The sequence below is a fragment of the Pezoporus occidentalis genome, unplaced genomic scaffold (assembly GCF_034315485.1).
Source record: "Pezoporus occidentalis ecotype Australia unplaced genomic scaffold, CSIRO_AGI_Poc_V1 ctg4, whole genome shotgun sequence".
In the NCBI taxonomy this organism is placed as follows: domain Eukaryota; kingdom Metazoa; phylum Chordata; class Aves; order Psittaciformes; family Psittacidae; genus Pezoporus; species Pezoporus occidentalis.
The window spans coordinates 4,150,821-4,178,545 of NW_026915724.1; the positions used below are offsets into that span (position 1 = coordinate 4,150,821).

The 27,725-nt window shown below is 37.8% G+C and overlaps 1 protein-coding gene across 3 annotated transcripts in view; it reads right to left on the bottom strand.

The window, feature by feature from the left end:
• PREX2 (phosphatidylinositol-3,4,5-trisphosphate dependent Rac exchange factor 2) overlaps positions 1-27,725 on the bottom strand; it is a 171,777-nt gene that overhangs the window by 39,993 nt on the left and 104,059 nt on the right. For all 3 annotated transcript variants that reach the window (XM_062633230.1, XM_062633229.1, XM_062633231.1), the window contains 9 exons: positions 26,503-26,682; positions 23,656-23,750; positions 21,560-21,642; positions 21,133-21,223; positions 19,784-19,912; positions 14,806-14,847; positions 12,087-12,304; positions 9,276-9,378; positions 6,942-7,085 (listed from right to left, as the gene is read on the bottom strand). In XM_062633230.1, coding sequence (XP_062489214.1) covers positions 6,942-7,085; positions 9,276-9,378; positions 12,087-12,304; positions 14,806-14,847; positions 19,784-19,912; positions 21,133-21,223; positions 21,560-21,642; positions 23,656-23,750; positions 26,503-26,682 — 1,085 coding nt within the window. The remainder of the gene's footprint in view (positions 1-6,941; positions 7,086-9,275; positions 9,379-12,086; positions 12,305-14,805; positions 14,848-19,783; positions 19,913-21,132; positions 21,224-21,559; positions 21,643-23,655; positions 23,751-26,502; positions 26,683-27,725) is intronic.

The following is a 27,725-nucleotide window of genomic DNA, read 5'->3' on the forward strand; positions in this document are numbered from 1 at the left end:
ACTTCCATTAAAGGAAGGACTGTATGTCCTTCTCATACAGTCATTGCACAGAAATTAAAAGAAGGAAGAAATAAATGCACTATGGAAGAAATTCCATTTTGGGATGCTCTTCCCAGCAACAGTTTTAAAACACAAAAACACAAAAACAAACAAACAAAAAAAAACAAACAAAAAAACACATTCCCCCAGCCCCTTTACTTTACATACTCAGGGAAGTTTAACCTTTTCTTTAGCTAAGTCAAATCAGGCATTTGAAATGTTTTCAAGAAACTCTGGACTGGAAAAATCAACATCTTCACATTAAGAGGTTATTATAACATAAAACACAGGCTCCTGGTAAAATCATTTTTTAGGGAGAAGCATTAAAGATTTTACAATTAGGAATATTGCTACTTTAATAATCCATACACATTCTAAGAAGTCATCACCCTATCAGAAAATGCAAGCAATAAGCAGAGATCTGATGGAAACATGCTGCTGTCTTACAGCTTGAGCTGCACAAAGAATATTAATTCTGCTTGTACTGCTTAATATGACCAGTTAATAAATAATTCATTCATTGGAAAAGAACATGCAAATTGAGTTGCACTCCCCTTATGTATTTTTGGAGTTTGTAATTCTACTTTTGTGCAAAAAATATTCAATTTCAACAGTGAGACTTGCTTCTTAACTTCCTTGGGGCTAAGTCACACACCAGAAAGCCCATACAAATATATCCACTGAACTCCATTTGTAATAGCATCTTAGTGCAAACTAACTTGATAAACCATAGTGCTTATTTTACTGGCATACAGTTGGTTTCATCCAATAAGATTACCCAACCAGGAAACTCAGCCATCTGTTGGGACTGGCTGGAGCACACAGTTCTGCATTTGCAGGCACAGCAGGGGTCATGTTCACAGGCGTTGGCAGTGAGAGCTTTGGCTCTCCTCTTTTGAAGGGTTTAACGTTCTTCTACCTAATATATTAGACAAACATGTCTTTTGTGGTATTCTTGAATCCGAGTTAGGATATTATGGTCTGAATGCACAGGCAACTGAATGGGGAAAAAAAAACTGGAAGGATGGGTAGGTTCAAAGAGTAGTTAGACAGCAAATTGAACATCAGCCTGCAGTGTTGCAACCAAGCTGGCAACCAAGAAGGCCCAGACCATCCTAAATTGTATTGATGTAAGCATGGCCAGTAGACTGAAAGAAGTGCTCGTCCTCACTTTACTTAAATGAGCTCATTAGATAGCACCTTAAATACTGTGTCTAGTATTGGGTTCCATAGTATACAAAAGGTGTTGATCAACTGAAGCAACTTGTTGAGCAGAGGTCATCAAGATGGTCATGGGCTGGAGCACACACTCTGTGAGGAGAGGCTGAGGGATGTGAGCCTGGATTAGAGGCCTCTAGAGGTCCCTTCCAGTCTGAATTATTCTAGTATACTGTGAAAAATTTAAAAAATTAAAACCCTAACATTATTAAGAGACTAAGTAGCAATTTAAATTAAATTAAATTTTATTGTTAATGGCTTTTAATTAAGCTTATTTATTGATGAGATCTCAATGCTAATGTAGGAAATAGAGAAATCTGAGCACCAAGAGCGGTATCTCAACATACTTGGAATATGTTGAGGCCTACAAATCAGGACCCTTTTGAATGCATACACTTAAGCATACTGTTGTACAAAATATTTTTTACAAGTAGATGGATATGTAATTTTAGGCCTGGGTCAACATTTTAAAACTTAAAATGTCTGCACTGTCATTCCTACAAACATATAGAGTTGTAATTTTAGGCATGGAGCTATGCAACACAAAATAAAGTAACACAGAGAGAAACAGACTGATGTTCACTGACGTGTCTCTTGGATAATGCATTCCAAAAACATGATTTTCAAAACACTCCATTTGAAAATATCACTAACCACTGTTTTTTAGGCAGGAAACAGCTTAGCTCTGTTAAGTCTAGGAAGCAAGAATTCACTTCACAGAGAAATTTACAGATTTCTACATTTGTTGCTAATAAATTTCAGTCAAAGATGGGGATCTTAGTTCGATGGCAGCTCAGCCTCACAGAAAAGAAGTAAAAAATAGAATCCTGATTAAACACTAGGATTTAGAATCATAAAATAGTTAGGGTTGGAAAGGATCTTAAGATCATCTAGTTCCAACCCCCCTGCCATGGGCAGGGACACCTTACGCTAAATCATATCACCCAAGGCCTCATCCAGCCTGGTCTTGAACACTGCCAGGGATGGGGCATTCACAGCCTCCCTGGGAAACCCATTCCAGTGCCTCACCACCCTAACAGGAAAGAATTTCCTCCTTATAGCCCATCTAAACTTCACCTGTTTAAGTTTTAACCCGTTACCACTTGTCCTATCACTACAGTCTCTAATGAAGAGTCCCTCTCCAGCATCCCTATAGGCCCCCTTCAGATACTGGAAGGTTGCTATGAGGTCTCCATGCAGCCTTCTCTTCTCCAGGCTGAACAGCCCCAACCTTCTCAGCCTGTCTTCATACAGGAGGTGCTCCAGTCCCCTGATCATCCTCGTGGCCCTGCTCTGGACTTGTTCCAACAGTTCCATGTCCTTTTTATGTTGAGGACACCAGAACTGCACACAGTACTCCAAATGAGGTCTCACATGAGCAGAGCAGAGGGGCAGGATCACCTCCTTTGAGCTGCTGGTCACGCTCCTTTTGATGCAGCCCAGGATATGGTTGGCTTTCTGGGCTGTGAGTGCACACTGCCGGCTCACGTTAAGTTTCTCATCAACCAACACCCCCATGTCCTTCTCCACAGGGCTGCTCTGAATCTCTTCTCTGCCCAACCTGTAGCTGTGCTTGGGATTGCTCCCACCCAGGTGTAGGACCTTGCACTTGGCATGGTTAAACTTCATGAAGTTGGCATCAGCCCACCTCACAAGCGTGTCAGGGTCCCTCTGGATGGCATTCCTTCCCTCCAGGGTATCAACCGAACCACACAGCTTGGTGTCATCAGCAAACTTGCTGAGGGCACACTCAATCCCACTGTCCATGTCACCAACAAGGATGTAGAACAAGACTGGTCCCAACACCGATCCCTGAGGGACACCACTCGCTACTGGTCTCCAGCCGGACATTGAGCCATTGACCACAACTCTTTGCATGTGGCCATCCAGTCAGTTCTTTATCCACTGAGTGGTCCATCCATCAAATTAATGTCGCTCCAATTTAGAGACAAGGATGTCATGTGGAGAGTGTCGAACGCTTTACACAAGTCCAGGTAGATGACATCAACTGCTCTACCCCTGTCCATCAGTTCTGTAGCCCCATCATAGAAGCCCACCAAATTGGTCAGGCAGGATTTCCCCTTAGTGAAGCCATGCTGGCTGTCACCAAGCACCTTGTTGTTTTTCATGTGCCTTAGCATGCCTTCCAGGAGAATCTGCTCCAAGATTTTGCCAGGCACAGAGGTGAGACTGACTGGTCTGTAATTCCCTGGGTCATCCATTTTCCCCTTCTTGAAAATGGGGGTTATATTTCCCTTTTTCCAGTCATAGGGAACTTCACCTGACTGCCATGATTTTTCAAATATGATGGCCAGTGGCTTCGCAACTTCATTCACCAGCTCCTTCAGGACCCGCAGATGGATCTCATCAGGACCCACGGACTTGTACACATTCAGATTTTTAAGATGGTCTCGAACCAGTTCCTCTCCTACAGTGGGCCCAAGGTCTTCATTCTCACAGTCCCTGCATCTGCCTTCCAATACTTGGGTGGTGTGGTCAGAGCCTTTGCCAGTGAAGACCGAGGCAAAGAAGTCACTCAGAACCTCAGCCTTCTCCAAATCCTGTGTAGCCAGTTCTCCTGAGAGCTTCCTGAGGGGGCCTACATTCTCCCTTGTCTTTCATTTGCTATGTACTTGTAGAATCCCTTCCTGTTATCTTTAATACCTCTAGCTAACTTTAATTCTAACTGGGCCTTAGCTTTCCTAACCTGGTCCCTAGCTTCCCAGACAACATCCCTGTACTCTTCCCATGCCACCTGTCCTTGCTTCCACTTTTTATAAGCCTCTTTTTTCATTTGAATTTTCCTCAGCAGCTCCTTATCCATCCAAGGAGGTCTCCTGGCCCTCCTCCTGCGCTTCCTTCCGGTTGGGATGCAACACTCCTGAGCTTGTAGCAGGTGATCCTTGAATATCAACCAAGAGTCTTGGGCCCCCCTGCCCTCTAGGGCTGTATCCCATGGAACCTTCCGAAGCAGGTTCCTGAAGAGGCCAAAGTCTGCTCTTTTGATGTCCAGGGCAGTGAGCTTGCTGCACGCTCTTCTCACTGTCCTGAGGATCTCAAATTTGAGCATCTCATGATTGCTGCATCCAAGGCTGCCCTGGAGTGTCACATTTCCAACCAGCCCTTCCCTGTTGGTGAGCACGAGGTCAAGCATGGCACCTCTCCTTGTCGGTTCCTCTATTACTTGCAGAAGGAGTTGTTTTCTACACAATCAAGGAACCTCCTGGATTGGTTGTGCCGGGCCGTACTGTTGTTCCAACAGATGTCAGGGTGGTTGAAGTCACCCATGAGAACAAGGGCCTGTGAGCGTGAGGCTTTTCCTATCTGTCTGTAGAGTGCTTCATCCACAGGTTCTCCTTGATCAGGTGGTCTGTACAGACCCCCACAGTAATGTCTCCCATAGCTGTTCTCCCTTTAACCCTGACCCACAAACTCTCTGTTAACTGCTCACCTGTCCCCAGACAGAGTTCCATACTCTCCAGCCTATCCCTAACATAAAGGGCAACTCCCCCTCCCCGCCTGCCAGGCCTGTCTTTTCTAAAGAGCCTGTAACCTTCCATTCCAACACTCCAGTCACAGGAGCCATCCCACCATGTTTCTGTGATGCCTGTTATATCATACCCCTGTAGACGTGCACACATCTCTAATTCCTCTTGTTTGTTCCCCATGCTACGGGCATTTGTATAGAGGCATCTGAGCCAAGCTCCAGCTGAAGCCAGCTCACTGGCTGGAGCAGCTGCAATATCTCTACATTGCTCCGAGCTTTATTATAGGTTCTGGCAACTGACTGGGTGTGTTGGGATGGAATGATGCCCCCCTCCCCCAACACATCTAGTTTAAAGCCTCCTTGACCAGTCTGGCAAGCCTCCTACCAAAACTGCTCTTTCCCTTCTTTATCAGACCAGCTCCACCAGCCTCCACTAGACCTGGCCTACAAACTTGGGTCCCGTGTTCAAGACACCCAAACCCCTGACTATGACACCACCCTTTTAACCAGTTATTAACCTGGCCAATCCTCCTAGCTTTTTTGAGGTCCTCCCCTGTATCCTGGAGAATTGATGAAAAGACATCTGAGCTCCAGAGCCCCTAACCACCTCCCCCAGGGCTCTGTAGTCCTTCTTTATGTTCCCCAGGCTACTACTATCCCTAGCACCCACATGTATCACCAGGAGTGGGTAATAGTCCGTGGGACTTACTAGAGCAGGCAGCCTCTCTGCCACATCCCTGATCCGTGACCCTGGTAGGCAGCATACCTCCCTTGAGATGGGGTCTGGATGCCAGACAAGTGCTTCTGTCCTTTTCAGTGTAGAGTCCCCTACTACTACAACCCATCGCTTATCCAGGATTTCTTCTTATCCAGGATTTCTTATTCTTGGAGTATAATGGACATTTTGGAGGGGGATCGTTGAAACTCAAAAACATTTTGTTTGAGGAAGAAAGAAAAAATATTCTGTATCACTGAAAATTATTAAGCAGATATAACATCTGAAAGAATCTTTGCTCTTTTCCTTTAGCTGACTACAAAGATGTTTATCCTAAGACTCAAATATCTGGGGCTTCTGGAAACAGAAAAGGAAAATAATCTGCAAAATCAATTCTGTAGCATGCTGCATTCCCTCCCAAATCTAAAAAAAAAAAATAAAATAATGTTTCCAGGATTTCATCTGAACCAAGGTTATTTTCTGTTCTTTTTCATGAGCCTTTTTGTCTCCTTTACTGAAAGGTGTCTCCTGCTCTGTATTCTAATTTCCCACTATGACTGAAAACAATCTGCTCAAAAGAAATCAACTGAAGTCGGACTTTACATTACTTTGTTAAAAAAAAAACAGACTCCATGGGTCTTACTTTTAACGAACCATATGCTTGAGTTTACAGTAAGTTTGGCTATTTCTTCTTTGTGTATTTTACTGTTTGCTATTTCCTTCTACATCCTCCTTGTCTGTCAGAGACTAAACCCTCCTCAAAACCTTAATTTGTATGCTGACTTCTCCCTGTTCCACACAGACCCAGGAAGTAAGGTCTGAAGTACCTTCAGCTCCTTCCAAAATCAAAGGCAGGTCAAGGCAGTCAGCACTTCGCATTCACGATTTCAGTGAATCAAACTCCATGCTCCTGATGACTACAATGACACTGCAGCTAATGCAAGCTGACCGCAACTTATGAACTCTGAGCATCCACACCACCATTTAACATTTCAGTAACATCTGCAGTCATAACTACAAAAACCTGAAAATATTACTGAAGTCTTCATAACATTCTAAAGAGACAAAAATCTCACCGGATAACAATTTAGTCCTTAAATTTGAAGTAACAGGAAAAGTTCATGATAGCATTTGGAATGCAAAACAGTTTTAAAAGCAAGTTTCATGGTCTAAATATTGCCCACTAATGTCTACAAAGAAAAAACAATATTGATGAAAGAAGAGTCATACTCTGGTGTTGGAAGCGTATAACAGGCATAAACTGATAAATGTATACACCTGCCTTTATTTTTTAATCACAAATCTCAGCAAATTCATATTTTAATTCAAAGTTCTCAGTAAATGCCCACATTAAAAAACATATTTAAATATAAGCATTGTACCCTTATAGTTACAAAGAATTTAAATCAGAGTGATTAAGTAGAGTTTTAAAGAGCATTAAATATTATGTGAAAGAACTGGGAGGATTAAAACTCAAATTACCTTGTGAAAAAAGTACTGGGTGGATTTTAAATCCCCCTCCATTCTTCAGCCTTTGAGGAAGCTGTTCAAAATGGTAACTATCAAGGTAGAAGTAGACCTTCAGGGTCTGCCGGTTTCCTTCTGCTTGGTATGTAATCGGTACATCTAAGAATACAATCAGTGTTACTATTTCATTAAAAGCAATGACACATCCTTTTCCAGAAGCTGTTAGATAAAAATCACTGCAGACGCAAAACTAGTAGGTGATGTATTTTACACTATCCTCAGTGTTGCTGTGGTCACTTCTGGCCTACCCATTATCAGAAAGTAGATAAACAGAAAAGCAGCGACTGTCATCTTTGCCAGCCTGTCAATGACAGCAAAAGTACTAAGAAAGTAATGTTGTTGGCAACATGCTACTTGTATTCCCTGTAATTCTGAAGAAACATCTATGCACACAGTTTAAAATCACTGCAAGGGTACCTTTATCCATATTTCACAAGTCTTCCTCTGGTGCATGATAGTTTGATATACAGTCAGATTTTCCTGACTTGTGTTGAACAGGCCACAAGTAAATATACAGTAGCTAACAGCATATTCATTAAATTATTATTAAAAATCAAGACTCAACTAAGAAAACCAATGTGTTATGGTAGAATAGATAAAATTGGAAGAGCATATTTCACTACACTTTGACAAGCTAAATGTCATAACACACCAACTGGTGTAGAGTTTAGGGCAACTAAAGGAATCATTTTGCTGTTACAGTTATTCCCCAGCATACATTAAGTGTATTATGCAAGATGACTAACATGTGATGAGCTTTAGCATAAGCTGATGAAAATTTTCCATTTAGCTGAATCTCTTAGAGGAAGTCAGTTTATTTCAATTTAAGCTTTGTATATATTTCCTGTTTAAGTTTCCATTCATAGGTCTCCAAGCTGAAAGCAGTAACAATAAAATTTAGTGATTTGTGTTAATAAAATTGTTATGAAGTTTTTACACTGTGTGCATAAGTTATCTTATACCTAAAAGGAAAAGATTAAAAAAAAAAAACCCACCCAGATTTCTCACAATTTTTTCTAATAAGACTTTATTTTATTGATTATGCAGAATCATTAATGGGAAAAAAAACCTAATTTACCGGTTCCTAGTCTTATGTAACCACAGTCAGGATTAATAAACCAAATAAGGAAACAAATAAAAAGGAAAGACGGGATTTATCACAATCCTAGAACACACAGACTTTCATTTATCTCTGTTTTAGCACAGACACCTCAGTTGGAAGATTTAGCAATAGGAATAGTTCATAACATAGGCATAGGGTTAAATCCCCATCAAGAGGCCCTATAACTCTGGTTCCATTCTATTACCTGGCTTGGCAGGGTTTCTTTTGAAAACAAACACATGGTTCTTACTTGAATTATACAGAAATATATATGGTCCTGTATACGCTAATTCCAACCTGACTACCAGCTCTGCACTACTGAATTCCTTAGAGCACAGGCAGCCCTGTGGAGGAGCTTCGTGTGTTCTGGTTTTGGTTACTGCAGAAGTTCTCTCATGTGTGGTCTCAATGCGGCAAGGGAATTGCTTTGGAAAAGCTTGATGTGAAGCAGACATGCTTTCCTCCCTTCCCAGGGGAGTTACAAGACTCAGGGAAAAATGAGGGCTTTCTGCTCACTAAACAAAAGTTCACTGCAGGAAAATCTCTACTGGCTGAAAACATATTAATAAAGGAGTGGCAGAAAACAAGTGAAGGATATAAACAGAAGAATGCAAAGACACACTTCCTGTGAGCTGCACAAACATTGTGAGACAGGGTTCAGGACCCTGATCGTCTGCACCACCATGTTTTCCAAGAGGAAGTTACTTGCATAATTCAAAGCTATGCTAATGCTGTTTGCCATCTCCTTTCACGGAACTCTTCCAAGATCTACTTTGTCTTTCAGATGAGAAAACAAAATGGTTTTTACGCTTCTCCGCATCAGCTTAATGGCACTTCTCTTTTAAGACCTTCAAGCTTATTTTGCACATAACTCTTCAATAACAACTAGATCTTCCAGGGACTTTCCTGATGCAGTCACATACTCCCAAATGGGAAATTCAGTTAAGCAAACAGTTTTGACCCCCAAGGTCACTGACATTACCAGATATTGATTCTGCATTGTCACTGATGTTAGTTGTATTTCAGGACATTTAGGAATATTAGGAGCACTACAGATTTACTAATTCTCCATAATCCCAAATCACATAATATTCCCTGTGGGAAGGTAATGTTCCAAGAGTAAAATGTTACAAATACAGAAAATGTTTCTGAACTATAAAGACCAGATATTAATTATAGGTACTCACTTGCAACTAGGGGTTCTGGCTCTGACTGTCTGAAATAAAAAGTAACTTTTTCCAAGTCAAACAGTGCAACCAGTGTATCTTCTAGCATGGCTTGCTCATCAGCCTAAAAAAGGCAAAAGTGAAATGGTCATTTCAGCCAGATGTTTTCCCTACCAGAAACAATGAGAGCAGGACATAAAAGTAATTACAAAATGTTGCACAACTTTTCACTACTACACTCCTAGAAACTGTAATTATCTTTGTTTCTACTGGTATTTTATTCATGTATTACTAGTCCAAGATCATTAAAATGAATGTTATCATTTCACATACTAAATTAATAGGCAATATATATCTACCATTACCTCTCATGGCTTTTATAATCAAACGATTCTGCAATTATTCTTTACATAAGACACCAGATTTCAACCCCTTGTCTTGACAGCAGATCTAGCTTGTAAATTAATGGGAAATGCAAAAAATTTCTTCCTTTTCACAATTTTCTTTAAAAAAAAAAACCATACCATTAGCATTTCATTTAAGAACAACAGATGAGAGTTCATTGTGTCCACTCTAAGCACCAGTAACTGAACCAGTAGCTCAGAATGACTACAGTTCACAGTGACTTGCACCTTCACCTACAAAACTTCAGATGCAAACCAAGTATGCAGATATGCCAATATTCTGATTTGCACATGTGGTTCACTGTGCACTCCTGAGCTAAATGGAGAGATCCAGAATAACAAAAAAAAAAAAAAAAAAAAAGGCTTCCAGAAGTAAATTACTAATTTCTCAGGACACTTCACTGAACTTTTGAAAAGGAAAATACTAATCTGCAAGTACAGTTATCTTGAGTCAAATATGTGGAGCAATTACAGCAGAAGTCAATAATCACTTGAAGCAACACTATTCTTCATACAGCTCTCCCCTAGCACCCGAAGCTTGCAGGAGCCAAGTGGAAATCTGAGGCATGCAGTTTTCCTCCTCTAAGAACTCGAAAAGTAGGAAGGCAAAGACTAACAAACTAACTGCATATAAAACGAGAATAAACTATAGCTTGCTGAATTACAGAGAGACAAAAAATCCCACATGATTTTTCCAGATCAATAGACAGAAATAGCATTCCTCCTTGTATTTATGAAAAAGCAAATCTGCTAGAAATATTTTGTCTCCTGGTTCAATTCATGAAGTCTCTGTGGAGAGAGCAGTTTTATCAGCAGAATAGCCTGAAAACCATTCAGTGACATGGGAAATCTTTACACAACTGCTCATTCTTTCCTGAACTATGGCCATAATGAGTACAATTTCCTTCAAATACCTTTGTCTAAAATAACACGGATCATTTGTAAGCAAAATAGTGCTGAGAAGGTATTGCAAAAGTTGCCTTTAAATACTTTTCCCCTGGCTAAGAAAAGTTGGACTAAATTAAATTCTATTTCCAATTCAATAATGCATACTGCTGGTATTACATCCGATTACATAAAGACAGCTCAGTAGCATGCATTTTCACAACAAAGAAAATATCTACAAACTCAAAAGAAAAATGCATAAGTATTCAGTTCTGTAAAGACAACAGTTATTTTGTGATGACAACTAAGCACATGGAAAAACCTAAGACAGGAACCACTTGAATTTACTCTTGAACTCTGAGAACCAGTACGTGTTGCTGCTGTATGGTGCTAAAAGCACTCAAGACCAAAGACATGAGCCCAGGCTCCCGTGGCCATTCGTTCTTCACATACTCCTCATGTAGATAAAGAACCCTCCTGTTTCTTTCAGGTACTGACTTGATCTGTTTTTAGTCTGCACATCTCGTCCTGACATACCCTGTCCCACACAAACCCACGTATATACCTGAACTACCTGTGAGTTGCTCACACTACCTCAAGTCAATGCTCTCCACAAATGCCACAGACTAAAAAACTTTATGATTTAGAAATAACTTTATTTTGGAAATACCTGTATTTTTATTCTCTTCTGATATTAAAGTTTATCAGGTCAGCAATTTGCTGACAATGTAACAAGGCAAGGAAGGAATACCTCTGGCACTAAGGAACATCATCTGTTATCTGCATGGATTCCTATACATTATAATGTATGAAATCAGTTGTTTGCAGTGAGCAACTCCAGAGATTGAGAAGACTGCCACAGAGCAGACCATACAGACTGCTTCACAGTTCTTGAGGTTAGCAGGAACTTGTCTAGTGTGAGAAGAGCTTAAATAGCTGAAGAAGCACTTCAGATAACCAGGGATTAAAGGGCTACAAAGCCATGCCCCTGTTTTAACTGTTTCTTAAGCCATGGCTCTTCCCCAAGCCTTGTAAAGAAATAGCAGACTTCCAATCCCTCTGACGGGCTATGGGAATTTGCCCCATGACAGAAGCAAAACAGACAAGCATATTTAGTTCTTCAACTACTACAGACCTGTTGGGTTTTGGGTGAGGGAGTGATGAAAATATCCAAACCAGGTATTTTATTTATCTTGCATTTCTGCTTATTACAAACTGATATTCTTGTTATCACCTAATACTACACTGCCTCCTAGGGAACAACTACAGTAGCAGTGGGAAGTCAAGGGTAAACTCTCTGCTAACAAAACAAACACAATAATATCTTAATGGAAAACATATTTCCCATATCACAAAAAAAAACATTTCCCATATCTGTAATTATCTAAATCACTTTTTTTTTTCCAAATAGCAGCTAATTAAGCAACAAGCTAAGCACTAAGGACACTGAAAATCACATTTATAACTAAGACTGTTTAACCATGCCCCTGGTTCAGGGAACAAACACGGGCTGCGACCAAGCATGTCACACGAGGGCTCTTACCAGGTTAGGTGAAAGCAGGGACTGGAAATGAAGGAGAAGACCTGCACTTGCTATTTGTTCCAACCACCTTCTGCTGGCCTCCAGCGTCTCCATTTCATATTCTTTGTTGTTATCAAACATCTGATTTAAGGCCACCATTAGCTGCTCTGAAAAAGCACAGACTGTGGCTACTAGGCTCTGGCAGAAGACCATGTCTCGTCTCAGTTGTATCTCACTATCTGTTATGGGTAAAAGCCAAAAGAGGAAAAGCAAAAATGGAGCATAAAATTAATTAACAGCAAAGGAACTGGGCTGGAATTCTTTTCTTTGTTGAAAAAACAAGTCTTTTTAATGTAAAGTAAATTACAAGTTTACAGCCTAATGTTATTCCCAGTAAATAGCACTCCATGACCAAAACTACCATTTTCCACATTAAAGGATTATTTTACAATTCTAAAATTACACAGAAATCCATTTAAAAACTGGAATTTAAAATAGTTCTCCATAAACAATGTGTGTTTATTTTATAGCAGTTAATGTATATGCCATTGATACTATGTACTTTGGATGTTACAAGATGACAGATGCGAGTCGGATCTCTTTGCTGCAATGTGAAAACCAGCTGGGCACAAAACCATTTACTTTTCAGAGGAAAGCAAGGCTAGTCAGAAGCTCTTAATATGACTGAATCACCTGGTCAACTCCACAGCTACCAGCTGAGTAGGGCAGATGAAGACTGCCTGCTCTAAACTGGAAACAAGGCATACAGTAGTGTTGCTACCAGAACCACAATCAATCCAAACATAATGTATATATGAATGTGAAACCTATAAAATAAGCACAGAGCAGCATCACATACCCAGGAAGCAGCAGAGATTTATGGTGTCAAGAAAGTCCAGGACAGGTCCCTAAGTATAAGTCCATGGAATCATTAGCAGCTGATTTAATATACAGACTAGCTAACCTACCAATTTATTCTGGAGGGCACAGGCATTACATTAGCTAAAGGTCAAAAGAGTTAGAAAGGAAAACATGTTCTCAATAAAGCACAGAATTGTGGTGATAAATATTCAGTACTTCCTTCTTCCCCTCTTTCCTGAAGGTCTTCAAGTATTTTTATCATTAGAAGCTGTTAGGCAAGCATCAATCACAAATGGTACAGGTAGACTTAATCTTTCTCAGAGCAAGAGAAGATAAGGTGATATTGAGGTCTTTCCAAAACCTAAAATCTTTGCCCTCACTTTGTGATTCCTCTGCCTCTAGGAGGCTTGGTTCCTTTGCTGCCTTCTCCAAGGAGCTGGCAAGACTTTATATGACTGGGCAAGTCAGCAGACATAATTCTGTACTCACAAAACTAATACTGATTTTAAAAATATGCTTTTCTTGGACTCAACTATTTCTCAAAGCAACTCCATTCTGTCTGTTTTCCTCCTGAGATCTTCAATCTTTTCCTCTACTATTGATAACAGTGACCACTCTTTTATTATCATTTTGATCTCATTTGCCAGCCTCTCAGAAATTCAAGAATATTTGCCATAAACTCTCTAACCACTACTGCTTCTGCACTACGACTCACTGCTTTCTGTTTTGATTATTGAAAATCAACCCCTCTCTTCAACCTCTGAAGTTGTGCAGAATCCACTAATGACAGAATTTGCATCTTTGAAACCTCCACCCATCTCCAGCTTCAAAAATCCCACTGGCTTCTCCATGGTCAAAAACTTTCCAATGTCACAGCAGTGCTCAGGGATTTGAGCCCAACACACATTTTCTCTCCTCACTTTGCTCAATTTTATCCCTATTTGTCTAACAGCAGCTGACTTTCAGTGCCTTCCTGTTCTTCCTGCTTCTGAAGCAGCCCTCTTGTGTCTCCGGCACCTCATTTAATACTACTTGAACATCAGATACTGCATACAAGAGCACTTTGGGCTCCTTTTACAAAAGGATTATTATAGAAAATAAATAACAGAATTTAGTCTTATAAAACCATGTAAACAGGGAAAATTACTTTAAAAGAAAAAATGAAGTCTGAGGCATTTTCTTAGGTCATTTCTTATTTTAGAACACCTGAGAAATTATTAAGAGCTTTTATGATATTAGGAAGAAATCTGACAGTCTTTTACAGTCAAATGTGACTGGTTAGTTGAACACTTATGCACCTGCAAACAGTAGAGAATACTGATTTACTGGTATTTATTTTGCAGACAAACATGACAATTTTGTGTATTTGAACCTGTATGCTTTTTTGGGGTGATGCTAGAATAATATACAAAATAATCAGACCCCTTCCAAAAAGGAGAGACTTAAAAAATATATATTCTCAAAAAAAAAAAAATAAAAGAAAGGTTTGAGTTACAATAAGCATGAAGATAGAGAGATGGAGATAGAAAAGAAAAAAGATAGCAAATAGGAAAAAGCACAACAGAAGAAAGCAGAAGCAGTGTGCACAAGCTCAGTGATAGTAGTTACTTCGTCTGCCAAGATCCACAGTAAATGACCAGGGAAGGTATTTTTGCATTAAAAAACTAAAAGAATGTGCAATATTTGGTAGAAATATCTTTGGAATTGCTGTATTCTTCAGGAATCCTCACTGTAAACATAAGGGTAAAGTTGTTGATTATCAGGTTATCGCATCTGAGATTTTTTCTCTTCCACTAAACACAGTATTCTGTCCAAAAGCAGAAAACCGCAAACCTCAAACCATTCCCCACTTCCCCCATTCCCAAAAAAACAAAATTACCTGTATATTCAAGAAGGGCCAAAAGGATTCGTGCCTTCACCTCTTAAAGAAAAAAAAAAAGTAACATTGAGGATTGAAGTCATGGTTAAAAGTGTTTTCACAATAATAATTTCATACCAGCCTTAAGTCCAACTTCCTGCATAGGCAACCCTGATTTATACCTACAGAACAGTAATGAGTCTCAGCCTCACTTAATTTTACGTGATTTAATAAAATTGACAATAATCAAATGCACAAAGAGGCAGCTATTATCTCAGAGTCCATGCAGCTAGCCAGTGGAAGTCCATATATGAAGAATTCCACTCTTAAAATTGATTCCCACACTACCCCAATTCTTTCCTTTTTTGTTTTCCCTCTCCTTTCCATTATCCTCATTTCAATATATACCAAGGCATCCAGGAAAAAATCAACCACCACTTCACTTTATTCTCAGCCTTCAGGATTTTATTTTGATTCATTTCTTTTCACTTAATCTTTTTTTAAAAAAAAAGTCTTAATTTACACTGACAAAAATTTGGGTTTATACCTCTCTACTTTTTTTTTTAATTATTTTTGCTTTTACTTTCATTTTTAGGGGCTTAAAGTACGAAGGCTGAAGGAAATGATTCTTCCCCTCTGCCACATACAAGACAGAGCACAAATCTAAATGAGTTAAAACCACCACAACAAGGAACTGGCAGATTAAAGACCTGCCATAACCTTAGAGAATGTCAAACATCCAGCACATCAGCTGTCCTACAGTAACCGCCTGAAGGAATACTCTGCTACTTCACATCCTTTTGCATCTTTCCAAACTTTATTTTACACACCCAATTTTCCGTGCAGCCCTATTTCAAGCCCTTCTCAGTGGGCCAGTAGAGCTGCTATAGGGTATATGGACATAGGACAATTTGGTTATATGATGCCCCCTACTAAAAACAACCTTATAATAAGCCTGAAACCTGAATTGTTTGAAATTTGACTACAAATCGGGTGATGGAACTGACATTGGAGCTGACAGTATCAACAGCACAGTCTGGATTCTGTGTGTACTTGAGCATATCTATGAAAAGCCAGAATCTTTCCCAAAGGTGAGTATGCTTAAAAACAGAAGAAAACCCTTCAAGCCTAATCTTCATCCATGCTATACACACATTGTGAAAAGAACTGGCAGTGCCTATGCTTCTGAAAAGCATGCCCTCGGTATCTCAAATACAAGCATCAAAACACCTTAAATTACTGGTTATTCTTAAAAATTGCTGGGAGATGGGTCTTTCCTTAGCCTTCTGTCTTTTGGGGAAAACGCAAAACCAAACAAACACAAAACCCCACTTACAGAGATTTATAATATGGCATCTTGGAGTCTGAACGTAGCTTAGTAACTGAAAATACTAATTTCTATAGAGAAATACAGCTTTTCTCTGAAGAATTTAGATACACTGAGGCTATAACCTGCAGTTTGATTTACATCAGATTTGTTGGACTTCTAAATTCAAAGGCATTTGAGGTATCTATAAATAATGACTTCCTGCTTATGGGAAAATTACAGAACACTGTAGCTCTTCTTTATCATTGCAGTAAGCCTTCTCCATTTCAAAATATACCCACAGGCAAAACAGTATTTTTAGGTTATTTGTGTAAGTAGAGACTTACCTGGGGTTGGATGTCAGTTATTTGCTTTTCAACAAATTCGAAATACAATGGAAATTTTCACCCCTTCTTGCTACATAGGAAAGGAATAGCTACCTAACAATTTCATTTTAGGTTATATGATTTGTAATTTAAGATGCCTTCAATTTCTTTTAGTCCTAAACATTCTTTTGGGTTGGTTTGTTTGTTTTTTTAATCATGTTATTCTGCTATTCTAATCTTTTGCCAGTAAAGGCTACATTTAATTTTATTTTGTTTCATGCATCTGAAAGTATTTCCAAAATAAGACTGAGATTTGCACTGCATGTTTTATGATTTAAGTTGAAATATATTTTTTATACCTGTAATCACTGAAAGGGTGCTTCACTCCTCACTTTTAAGTTAAAATAGATGTGAATTTTCTCAGTTGCACAGTTATTTCCTGTTTAAAATTACTGTGCGAGCAAAATACTGCACTTCCTCATGCAGTTATGTGATTAGCTGACTAGAAATCTGACTTGCTGTAAAAAAAAAACTCTTTTGACACCAAATCTTACCTTTTATTCTTTAGGAAGAAGCAACTACAGAAATTTCTCCTCCTTTTTGTTCACTTACATCCTTCTGTTGTTACAGCCAGTTTTGGTAACACTTTCCTTCTGAAGAGTCCCTTTCTTTCCAAACATCTTTCATGTTTTCCAGGTTGCTACTCAAGTCATTCTTCAGCTTTTCCTCTAGTACTTTCTGATTCTCATGTTACATATCTCATGTACATCCAGAATCCTGTACATTCTTTCTCTGTTTGGTGACCACTGAATTCCTCCCCTAACTACTGCTCTCTCCTGCACCAAACCTTACTTCATGCTCGTCTGATTTCAGCTAGATCCAGCTGGTGGTTGTATCTCAAGTTTAATTTATCCAGGGTACAAATTTAATATAGAAACATATATTAAAATATAAATTTTATCTGTTATATATTATACATTTATATATATAATATATAAATTTATATATTAAAATATAAATTGTAAAATATATATAATCTATACAGGCCAAAGCCTTTTCAAATCACAGCAATCTATCAAAACTGACTGAGCGACACATTTCTGCCCTGAATCTTTTCAACACTGAATTCATATACCAGTCCAGACATGTCTTGGAAACTAATGCTTGAGAAGCAATTATTCATTTCCTTTCTTTTACTTCTCCCATTTAAGCTATTTGTGCCAGGGAAATCATAAGGCACAAATAGCAAGGCTTTTGGGTATCCACTACCTCACACCAACTCCTTGGTCCAACAGGCCAATTAAAATTTCAATGAAGATGCGGAACACGATTCTCCAGAGTACCTCTCAGGACCAAGTATTACTGATATCAGTTTGGGGGGGTGGTGTGGAATAGGAATCAAATAAAAATAAAAAACAAAAAACAAGAGAGTAGAGAGCTGTAAAGACTAATGGAGAATAAACAACCTAAGATGGTAATTTTACATGTAAACCCATGTATTTGGTTAAGGAAATGGCACAGAAGACAGAAATCTCTGACAAAAGCTCAAATGCTATAGATGGAATGGGAGAGCCAAGAATATGTAAAACTGGCAGACAACTTCTTAGACAGTGATGAAAGACAGTAAGACAAAGCTTGTGCTGTCCTTGAACAGCACAAGACTGATGCCTTTTACTATTTAGCTCTCTGAATCATGCACCATTGACAAGCATGACAGTTGCAATAAACTTAATTACTGTCATTTATTAACAGAGAAAACCTTTTTAATCCTAATTTCAAAAATACTAGATAATGCCTATACTATTACTGTTCTGTGAACATCAAGATTCCTTCCGATAAATATCACCATTACATTAGAGACATATTGTAAAAATAGGAGTTTTGTATTTTACAGAGGCAGCAAGCCATTTGGACCTTCTTGAACTCTCCCACAATATTCTGTTGTAGATTTCAACGCAAATTTATCCGAATAACCTCAGCTCAATATTAAGGGTGTATGACCAATATTGAAATGGGTTAAGTCTATTCTATTTAAGGGCAAAGAAGTTATGTGAAACCAGCCTGCTAGGCTTGCCTTTGCAAGAAGGGCAATGACTGTTAAAGACACATTTCTATTCCTCCTGAACTGGGAAAGAAACCATGATTAACACTTGAATATAATTTCATTTAGGCTGAAGATAGACCCATATTAAAAAGGACCTGAAAATATTTATTCATTTTTCACTTAGTGACAGCCACCATGAAACTAAAAGAAGAATTCTTAGTATTTGAGTGTCAACCCACTCCAATTGACTGAAAAAGCAGGAGATTTTTTTTGTGGTTGTTTTTATAATTTTCTAACCCAGGGTCTTAAAATATGATTGTATCTGAAATGAGAAACACCAAAAGTCAGAGAAGGAGAAGTTTGTTTGCTTTGGCCAGTTGGTTTGTGGAGGTTTATCTTACTGAAGCTATCACAAAGTTCTTTTCCAGATCTGAAATTCAGCAGTTTCTCCATGGGACACCATGAAAACTAGCGAACAAAACAAAAGCAACTAAACATACACACAGTTCATTTAAAGCTAGACATGACACAAGTTTTTATTCCCATGTAGAGTCCTAGTGAAAATAGTTTTATAAAAATAATTTTGCTCATTATTTCTGTTTCTCTATCAAACAGCACAGGAAATAAAGCAGAAGCTACAGGCAAGATTTTCTGGAGATGAAACTCCAGTTACTTTATTATCAAGCCAGGAGAGAGAAGAGAAAAACCCAGCTCACATTGTCACTTGGTGGTGAAGAGGAGCAGACTACTAGGCAATATTTAGGGAGGGAGGGGGAATGATAGGACCAATTGTGATGGAGCAAGCGACAACCAGTGCAAGAGGTTTGGCTTCATGACAGAATAGAGCATGATCTTAGAAGGATAATGATTCCATATCAGTGACAGATAAGATATGACAAAAGCTGTCCTGTAGAGTCTTCATCTTCCAGTCAAGACAGTAGAAGAAAGTGAGTTTAATCTCAAGGAAAGCCCATTTTGGTAAATCAACCCCATGAAGTTCTGTGACAAACCAGTTAAGCCCACCACACTAGCAGCAACTGAAATAATATAGCACATGCTACATTGGTTTTCACTTGTCAGAAGAGACAATTTTCTCTTTGGTATCCAAAGCCAACAGGGTGAGCATGAGACAGCTGATATATACTCCACTAACTTTGCTATTAAGAACACAAAAAAGTCCTGAAATTCAGATGTTCCCCATAGACTACACTGTGTTCAGCAAAGTTTGCCGAGCAGCAACATGAAGCAGTTGTATCTTTCCCCTTCCCCAGGCTTTCTATCGTTAATGAAGTGTTTATTTATGGTCACATTGCTCTTACTAACCTTCAACAAATTTTCTGATATTCTGGGCAAGACTCCGGACGCTGCTGGGCAGGTTCCAAGGGTCTTGCTTGATGTGGAGTCGTAGCCTCTTTGGACAGTTAAGCTTTGGTTCTACTTCCTGCTGAAACTCTAAGCAAGGACAAAAATAATATTTTTCTGCTGAACCCTCCTGAGAAAGCCACAGTAAGACATTTTTTTCTTAAATATTTTCACAGCTCAAGTAGTTGTCAACTTATTTAACTCTAGTTAAAACTACTGTGATAGGTCTACAGTCATCTAAGCTCCCTACTTACTCAAAAGGAGCATTCCCAAACATGGTACTTCTGAACCAGGTATGTAAGACAGAGCCTTTCAGTGGCAAAACTAATTTAATCAGAGAATAAATTAATAAGAGAGAGAGAAAAAAATAAAGAGAGAATCAAGAAAAAGAGGAGGGTATGTGGTCTTCCATACAAATTCAGTGAGGAGGAAGTACTTCAGGCTTTGTAAAACCAGGTAATTGAGATAAAGTAATTCTGCTCTGTTGACTTCAGTGGGACTTTGGTGGTTTATAAAAGCCAAAGATGCACTCTCTGGCTATCTAAAATTAGTTTTCTTTGCCAAAAACACACATGCAGGATCAATAAAATAATGATCAAACCTATTATACATATTAAAAGAAACCAACAAACCAAACAACCAAAAAAACCCCACCGAAACACTGAACAACAAAATCCAACCAAAACCAAACAAAACTCAGTTCACTGAAAAGCCCTTTGCATTTTTCATCACAATCTTACGACTACCACCAGATACCTATTTATACATTTCGAATTTTGCAATCACTGAGTGTGAGAGGGGTACCTGAAATTACAGGATTTTTTTAAGCAATTAATAACACATAAACATATTTGGCAGAAATATTACTATGACTAAAAATTTACATTTGCAAATTACTTATAAGTCAACTTCACAATATACCTACAGAGAATAATAAAAAACTGACACTAGTAATGAAATAGATCAGAAATGGCTTCAGTAGTTGAGACAAAAATTTAAAGAAAACACCTGCAATATATAAAACCTGGTTTTTGCTTCAAAAACCTGTGCAATTCCATAGTCAGCTCAGAATCTAACTAAAGTTCATGTTCAAACAAACCTGTAGTTTTTTCATATGTTGTGCAACAAAAGTATAAGAAGCTAGTTTCCAACTAAGACCTATTTAACAAGAATTTCAACAATCAATTACTGCAGAATAGGCCAAGATTAAGCAAAATCACTTCCTTAACACCCAGCTCAATGAGTACATAGCCATATCAATGTACCCTTCAAGCTGCCTTTTGATTCTCATAGATAGAATTAAATGTTACCTTGGAGGCCTCGACCCGGTGTGAAGTATTTTGTCTGCTCAAAGGCCCTCATCACAGCTGGTCCTTTCAGAAGATTGACAATTGAATCAACCTGTTGGGATCAATGTTCTGTGAGAAAGATGTTTTTTACAGCAATGATTAGAAATATTTTTTTAAGAAATGCAGACTACAGAAGAGCATCTTTGGATTCTTTGTTACCTAATAGCTCCAGTTCAAGTAACAAGCTAGGGAATGTTAGACTAAACCTAAGGACCTGTTTAATCTGCAGTTTTGAACTATTTACAGAAAACTGAAGGAGAATGAGTAAATACATACCATCCCAGTAAACAGTGGAAAGCAAGAGTAAAAAGAAAAAGAAGTATTTGCTAAAGACATCTTAGTTCAAATATGGACATTAGCATTTAAGCCAAGAAAAATAATCTCATACTTGACCAAAAAGATGCTCCAAACAGCTATGGAGCTTGTCCTGTTTATCATGGGAGATTCGAACGCTTATGGGAAGTTCATCACCTGAAAAATATTTTAAAATGGAAAATTGTTTAGAAGTTTCAGCATATTTTCCAAAATCTTTGTGGTTTAGATAATCTGCTTTGCACACATAGTGATGCTCAGGCTTTCAAGATTATAGTTACTGTTCTCTCCATGCATTTTGCATAGTAGTCACTTGATATTATAGAAATAGCTCTTAGAGAATGGACCATATTCAAAACCCAACTGGACATGGTACTAGGCAGCCTAGTCTATATGACCCTGCTTGAGGGGCTATTGGACTGGATAATTTCAAGAGGTTCCTTCAAATCTCCACCATTCTGTGACCACAGCACACAATACTTCTATGCTGGAAAACATCCTAAACACCAGACTAAATGGCTAAGTACTGTGAACCCAATACAGCAGACCACAGAGTCACTGAAATGCAGTCACCATAAAATATTTATAGGGATAAAAATTTAAATAAATTTCTACAGACAATTCACAATCTTTATCTTCTTAGTGATTAAATAGTTCTGAGATTTTAGTAATTAAAAAAAAAAAATTCCAGCATCCAAATCCTGTATTTGATATGAAGCTTTTAGTAGTATATACAACATCATTTCTTAAAGAGAATACAAAGGAGAAAGACTCTCCTGGTCACTGCTGTCACTCACTTGCTCTCTCAGACAATGGGTGATGCAACCTGAACTCCTTCAAAAGCTGTGAAAAATTGAGCTTAGAACTGTTTTTTCTCCTTGCTGCTGCAGTGACAGATAAGAAGTAGCCACTTGATAATTTATAATCCAAATTTATTCATGGTCAATCTAGACTCATTTTTCTCATGTCAGTGAAGCACTTAAATAGCACTTTTCTTTCCTTGGGTTTGTTGTTTTTTTTTTTTTTTATCTCCTTTAGATGTCCTTACAGGCAGTAGTTACAAGCCTTATAAACCTTCACAGGATCTTAATTGCAACAGATGGAGCACGGTGTCAAAGGGCCCTGATCTGGAGTTAACCAGGTTAGCTTGGGAAATAGGAGAAAATTAAGTCATCAGAAGAGCGGGAGTTTCACTGAGCACCAGTTTTTATCAACTTGAACACTGTATCTGCAGTTAGCTAGCACAAACATATTCTTTTTGGCAGCTCAGTACTTCAGCTTGATACTGCACAAGTGCATATAAGTTGGATACAGACCAAAAGAGTTGGTCTCCTCTTTTATTAACAGCTCTTCATGCCTTCATCCTTTCCTCTCTATCTGCTCAGCTCTATAAGTATTTCCGGAACATAGCTGCCTAGAACTGCATTATTCAGAAGGTATGTCAGATACCTTGCACGTCATTAATACTTGCATGTCCCAACTGAAAATACCTCTCCTGGTAAAACCAGTAATAAAACTTGCCTTCTTTAAGGCCAGGTCTCACTGGTGGCTCATACTCAACTAATATGCCCAGTTCTTTCTTTTCCTAAATCATTCCCAAATTATAAACTCCCAACTTAGAGCAAACATTTTTTTACTATTAGTCCTTAAGTATATGACCTTGTACTCCATGCTGTTAAATTCCATCTCATTCCTATCAGCAGCTGCATTTACTTAAATTCAATTTGTCATGGCATAAACAAGAATGCGCTTCTATCTGGTCTCACATTCCTTCCTACAAACATACACAGCCATATCCTGCCGTCTGGGGGCTAACACAAGCTGAGAGAGTGCTCACGTTCACCTAAAATGATCCTTACTCTGTGCAATATAAATCACTGTCAAGGTCAAAGCATTAAAGTGATTAAAAGCAATGACTCTAAGAGCTCTAACTAATTCAGTCTATTCAGAGAAATGCTGGAATGTTGACGCTCTTTCACAGAAGGACTCAGTGCAGCACTAGCTAGGCAGAAGCAAAATGAAACATTTCTATTACCATGGAGGATGCACTTTTTAAAACAAAACCAACAAAACTGACAGGCAAATAAAATAAAAAAAAAAAGGAAAATAAACCCCCCAAACCTGAATAAAAGGAATGGATGACACATTCATAGCTGACTTTTCTAAACATACCTGAATCCATTTCATCACTGTGAAAATACGAACTGCACTGACTGCTGCAAATGCTGGTGAACGAGGCAATGGAGTTCCGATTGCTGTTGCAATCGCTTCGAAAAAAGAGAAGACCAAACAAGAAAAAAAAATAAAGTCATGTTCTTTAACACAGGTTCTGTACCAAAATTATGAAAGTTCTTTTTCTTTTCCCCTTTTAAATGTAATGATGAGATGGTCTGTACAGTTATCAACAATAAATATCCCCACATATAGATTATCATCTAGTTTGCAACTCTGCTAGGACTCAGCATACCAGATTACCAAAACTGACGATTCAACTGTCTCCCTCCACCTTGCATGTGAACAAGTACTTCCAAATGATAATACAGAACTTTCAGTGCAACAGTTTTTGTAACTGTGGCCCCAAAAATTTTTGTAACTCCACATTTAAATTATTTACTCCTAGTACATGGCTAATATAAAAGACAAAATACTCTGGTTTATGACTTGCAAACTAGAGTCCCTAATATGTTTAGAAGAGACTTGACCATTCAAGGAGCACCAAAGCTCAAATTACAAACTATTTTTCCCTGCCAGTGAAAATAAGGTTTATGATCCCATCTTTTCCAGATTTTCACTTTGTTAGAGATAAACAGAAATTTACATCTGTTACTTCAGTGAAAATTTCTATGCACAGAAAGTATCACCCACACTGGTATAGTGAGGAGATCTGGGGATTAAAATGTGTAATTTTTTCTGCTCTTTCCCCTCAAAAATGAATTGTTCTATACAGAAAATACATGGAAAACATACCTATTTCTGCAGCATAGGTAGAGTAAAACTTAGCCTTTTGTACTAAATCCTAAGAAGATAAATTTGAAGAAGATAATATAAAAATCCTAAGAAGATAAATTTTAATTCAAAGTCTTCAGAGTTATTAAGCTGCTTGAAGATCATTTAGTTTCAATGCAGGAAATGCTTAAGTAATTATCCAGCAGAGGGAGTCTTAAAAACCCACGTAAATATAAGATAATGTACAAATGTACCCAAAGGATATTTATACATAATGACCTCAATTTGGGTTTTATGAATTGGGTGTACTCATTCATCAAGGTATACGTATCTGTTTTACACATAATGGTACAGCTGTACATGTACCAATGTGCTCCCTCCTTGTTTTTTTTATTTTTGTAAGTACAGAAGTGGTCTTTTACTAGTTTTGGCATACAGACTTCCATTTCCTGGGTAAGGTGTAAGTTTTGGACCTGTAGACAACCAGGTAAGTCAATAGGGAAAACTTTTCAATAAAGCAATACAATCTAATTACAATCATATCCATTAAGTAGATGAAAAGACATAAGTAACAAAATGTTCCTAACTGAGGGTGAACAGTCCCAAGGAGTATTAAGAATTTCTGGCTGGATATTAAGAAATGTTTTCTAACTCAACTCACTTATTAAAGTCTCCAAAGAGAGATGAAGGTTATTTAAAACTGGATTGTGCAAAGCATGAGAAAATAAAACACAGGAAAATAAGAAACACAATAGATGTATTAGCTGTCTCATTGTGTAGTATTGTAAGGTTTAGAGTAAGACCCTACAACACAAAATGAGAGCATTCTAATGGCTGAAATTAGCCTACTAGTTCTAATGATCACAGTGGCACTATAATGGTATCTGAAGATATTGATTACTAATGCAATTATTTAAGCAAAGAAACAAAATATTTAATCTCACTCCAACAATTCTTCTAAACTCACGAATTTTATTATTATTCTGCGTATGGAACCCTAGATTTATCATTCAGAATCAACTATAAATGACCAGAATCATAATAAAGAAAATATTTTGAACAAATTGATGCTTGTGTATTAAGTCACACCTTCTTTCTACACATACAAATCTTGTACCAAGTGGGAAACTCCCCATCTGGCGCAAGCACAGGCCACTGAAGCTGTTCCTGCACAGTCAGTTTGACACATCGTAAACTTTCAGAAACCCCTAAACATGCTTCACTCATTTTGATTGTGTGTTCATCATGGTTAGAACAAGATGGATTTAATCTGTGCAAATTGCCTTTACATTTATTTCTGTTCAGATTTATATGCATATTTCCGTTTCTACTCTGAGACCGAATTCTTACCTATCATGCTGCAGTAATTAAATATTAGCTTATGAAAGAGATCTCAGCAACACAGGGTTCTGTAGAAATATGATGGCACTACTGAGATTCTACTTTCTGAGCATAATAATGAACCATGATAATGAACACTTAATGAACACTTATTTTACTTGCAGCTAAAATTTCAATTTAGATTTGATACTGTGTAGTTAACCAATTCTTGTAAACAAGAGAAGATAATCTTTAAAAAGACTTATTTGTCCTATAATTACTCCTTCCTTTTCAAAATGTTCTGTGTTTTCTTTGTAAATTCTTTATATTTGAGATGAGGTGATGGATACTTAGAGTGGAAGAAGGCGAGCAATATATGTTGAGAAAACAGGTATTTTCTTTCTTTAGATCAGCAAGGGTAGAGGCCCTGGAACCTTGCTTTCCATAGTAGATAATTTGATTTGTTGTTGGAATATAATAATAGAAATTATTTCTGGTTTTTATAAGACAGGGAATCCAAAGTAAAGCTTTACAGCTCTGGCTGTGGTATCCTATAGAAGTTAGGGATACTGAGATTTAATATCTAACCTGTACTATTTTTAAAAGAGCTTATTTATCCATCTTGATGCTAGTTATTTCTTTGTTAGAAATCTCAGAATCATTCTATTCTGATAGTCTTTATAATCACTTGACAGTGTACAAACCCACAGGTTTGATTCAGTTGTGAAAAAGAAATATTATTATAAAAGTTACCTGTAAGAATCCCTGTTGCTGATAGTATCATGACCAGAATCTTCTTGTTCATCACCTGTCATGCTGAAACAGACTTTCTTCCCATTCCTTTCCCCCTTTTCATTATCACTGTCTGCTGGCATTAAAGGCTCAGGTGTTTTACGTTCTGATTTGGGAGAGTATGTTATTGAAGAAAGAAGGCTGAGAAAAAAAAATAAAACAGAAAAAGATAAATTTATGTTTTTCAAAAGTGAGCTAAACACAGAATAACATTTCTCCTCAATGTCTTCCAACTACTATTCTATAATATGTGATCTTAATTCACCCCATATCTATTTGAAAAAGGGGAAAAATGTGACACATTCTGCTGTTAAAAAGTGTAACAGTGAAATCCATTAGCATTACCAAATACTCAATCTGGTATGAAGATAATGATTCCAGCTGGGGAAGAAATACAGCACATTCTTGAACACCTGGGGTAAAATTTTATATTAACATGACTGTTTTTAAACTTGCACCATGCACTTGTCAGCACAAATCAAGAAAACAGACCAAAGAAGCTATCTGTATGAAAAGCATATATATTTACAATTACTACTGTACCAGACTTGCCAGCCTGCATCACAAGCTATTCAATAAAGGTGTTCTAAGAATCTTTATTAACGTTATCTGTGTATTTCCTTACAAAAAGTCTAAGCCACTATCACTAGTAAAACTGATTATTAATCTACAAGCTTCTGTGACAAGCATAAAAGTAACATCCAGTCAAGAAGAGAGAACAGGGCAGACCACTACATTTAGAACATGCAGAAGTACTGGATTCATATTTTTGGTGATTAACTCATACTGAAATGTTCTGATTTATTTTAAAGACCGGAATAGCTATAATGGGAAATCATCCTCTAATTTCTATTACTTAGAATGACATTTTAAAATTAGTATTTAGATATGAAAGGCAACATTTTTTTCTTGCAGAAATTACTATCTAGCTACCTGAAATCAGAAGACACTGATTAAGCTGAGTTTTTTTCTGTAAAGTACTTAGACACAGTAGCAGAGTTTTATTGTAGGAGCTTTCAGAATAGTCAACTGGCAAACTTTTTACCAAATACATGGCAGGATTCCAACGTATGTTAGATCTTTTTGTTTCCCTTAATTTTTACTTCTGAATGGAAGCTATGGGAGATGCACATATTTTGCAAACAAAAATGCTGCCCTAATTGTTACTAAAGGGTAGCATTCAG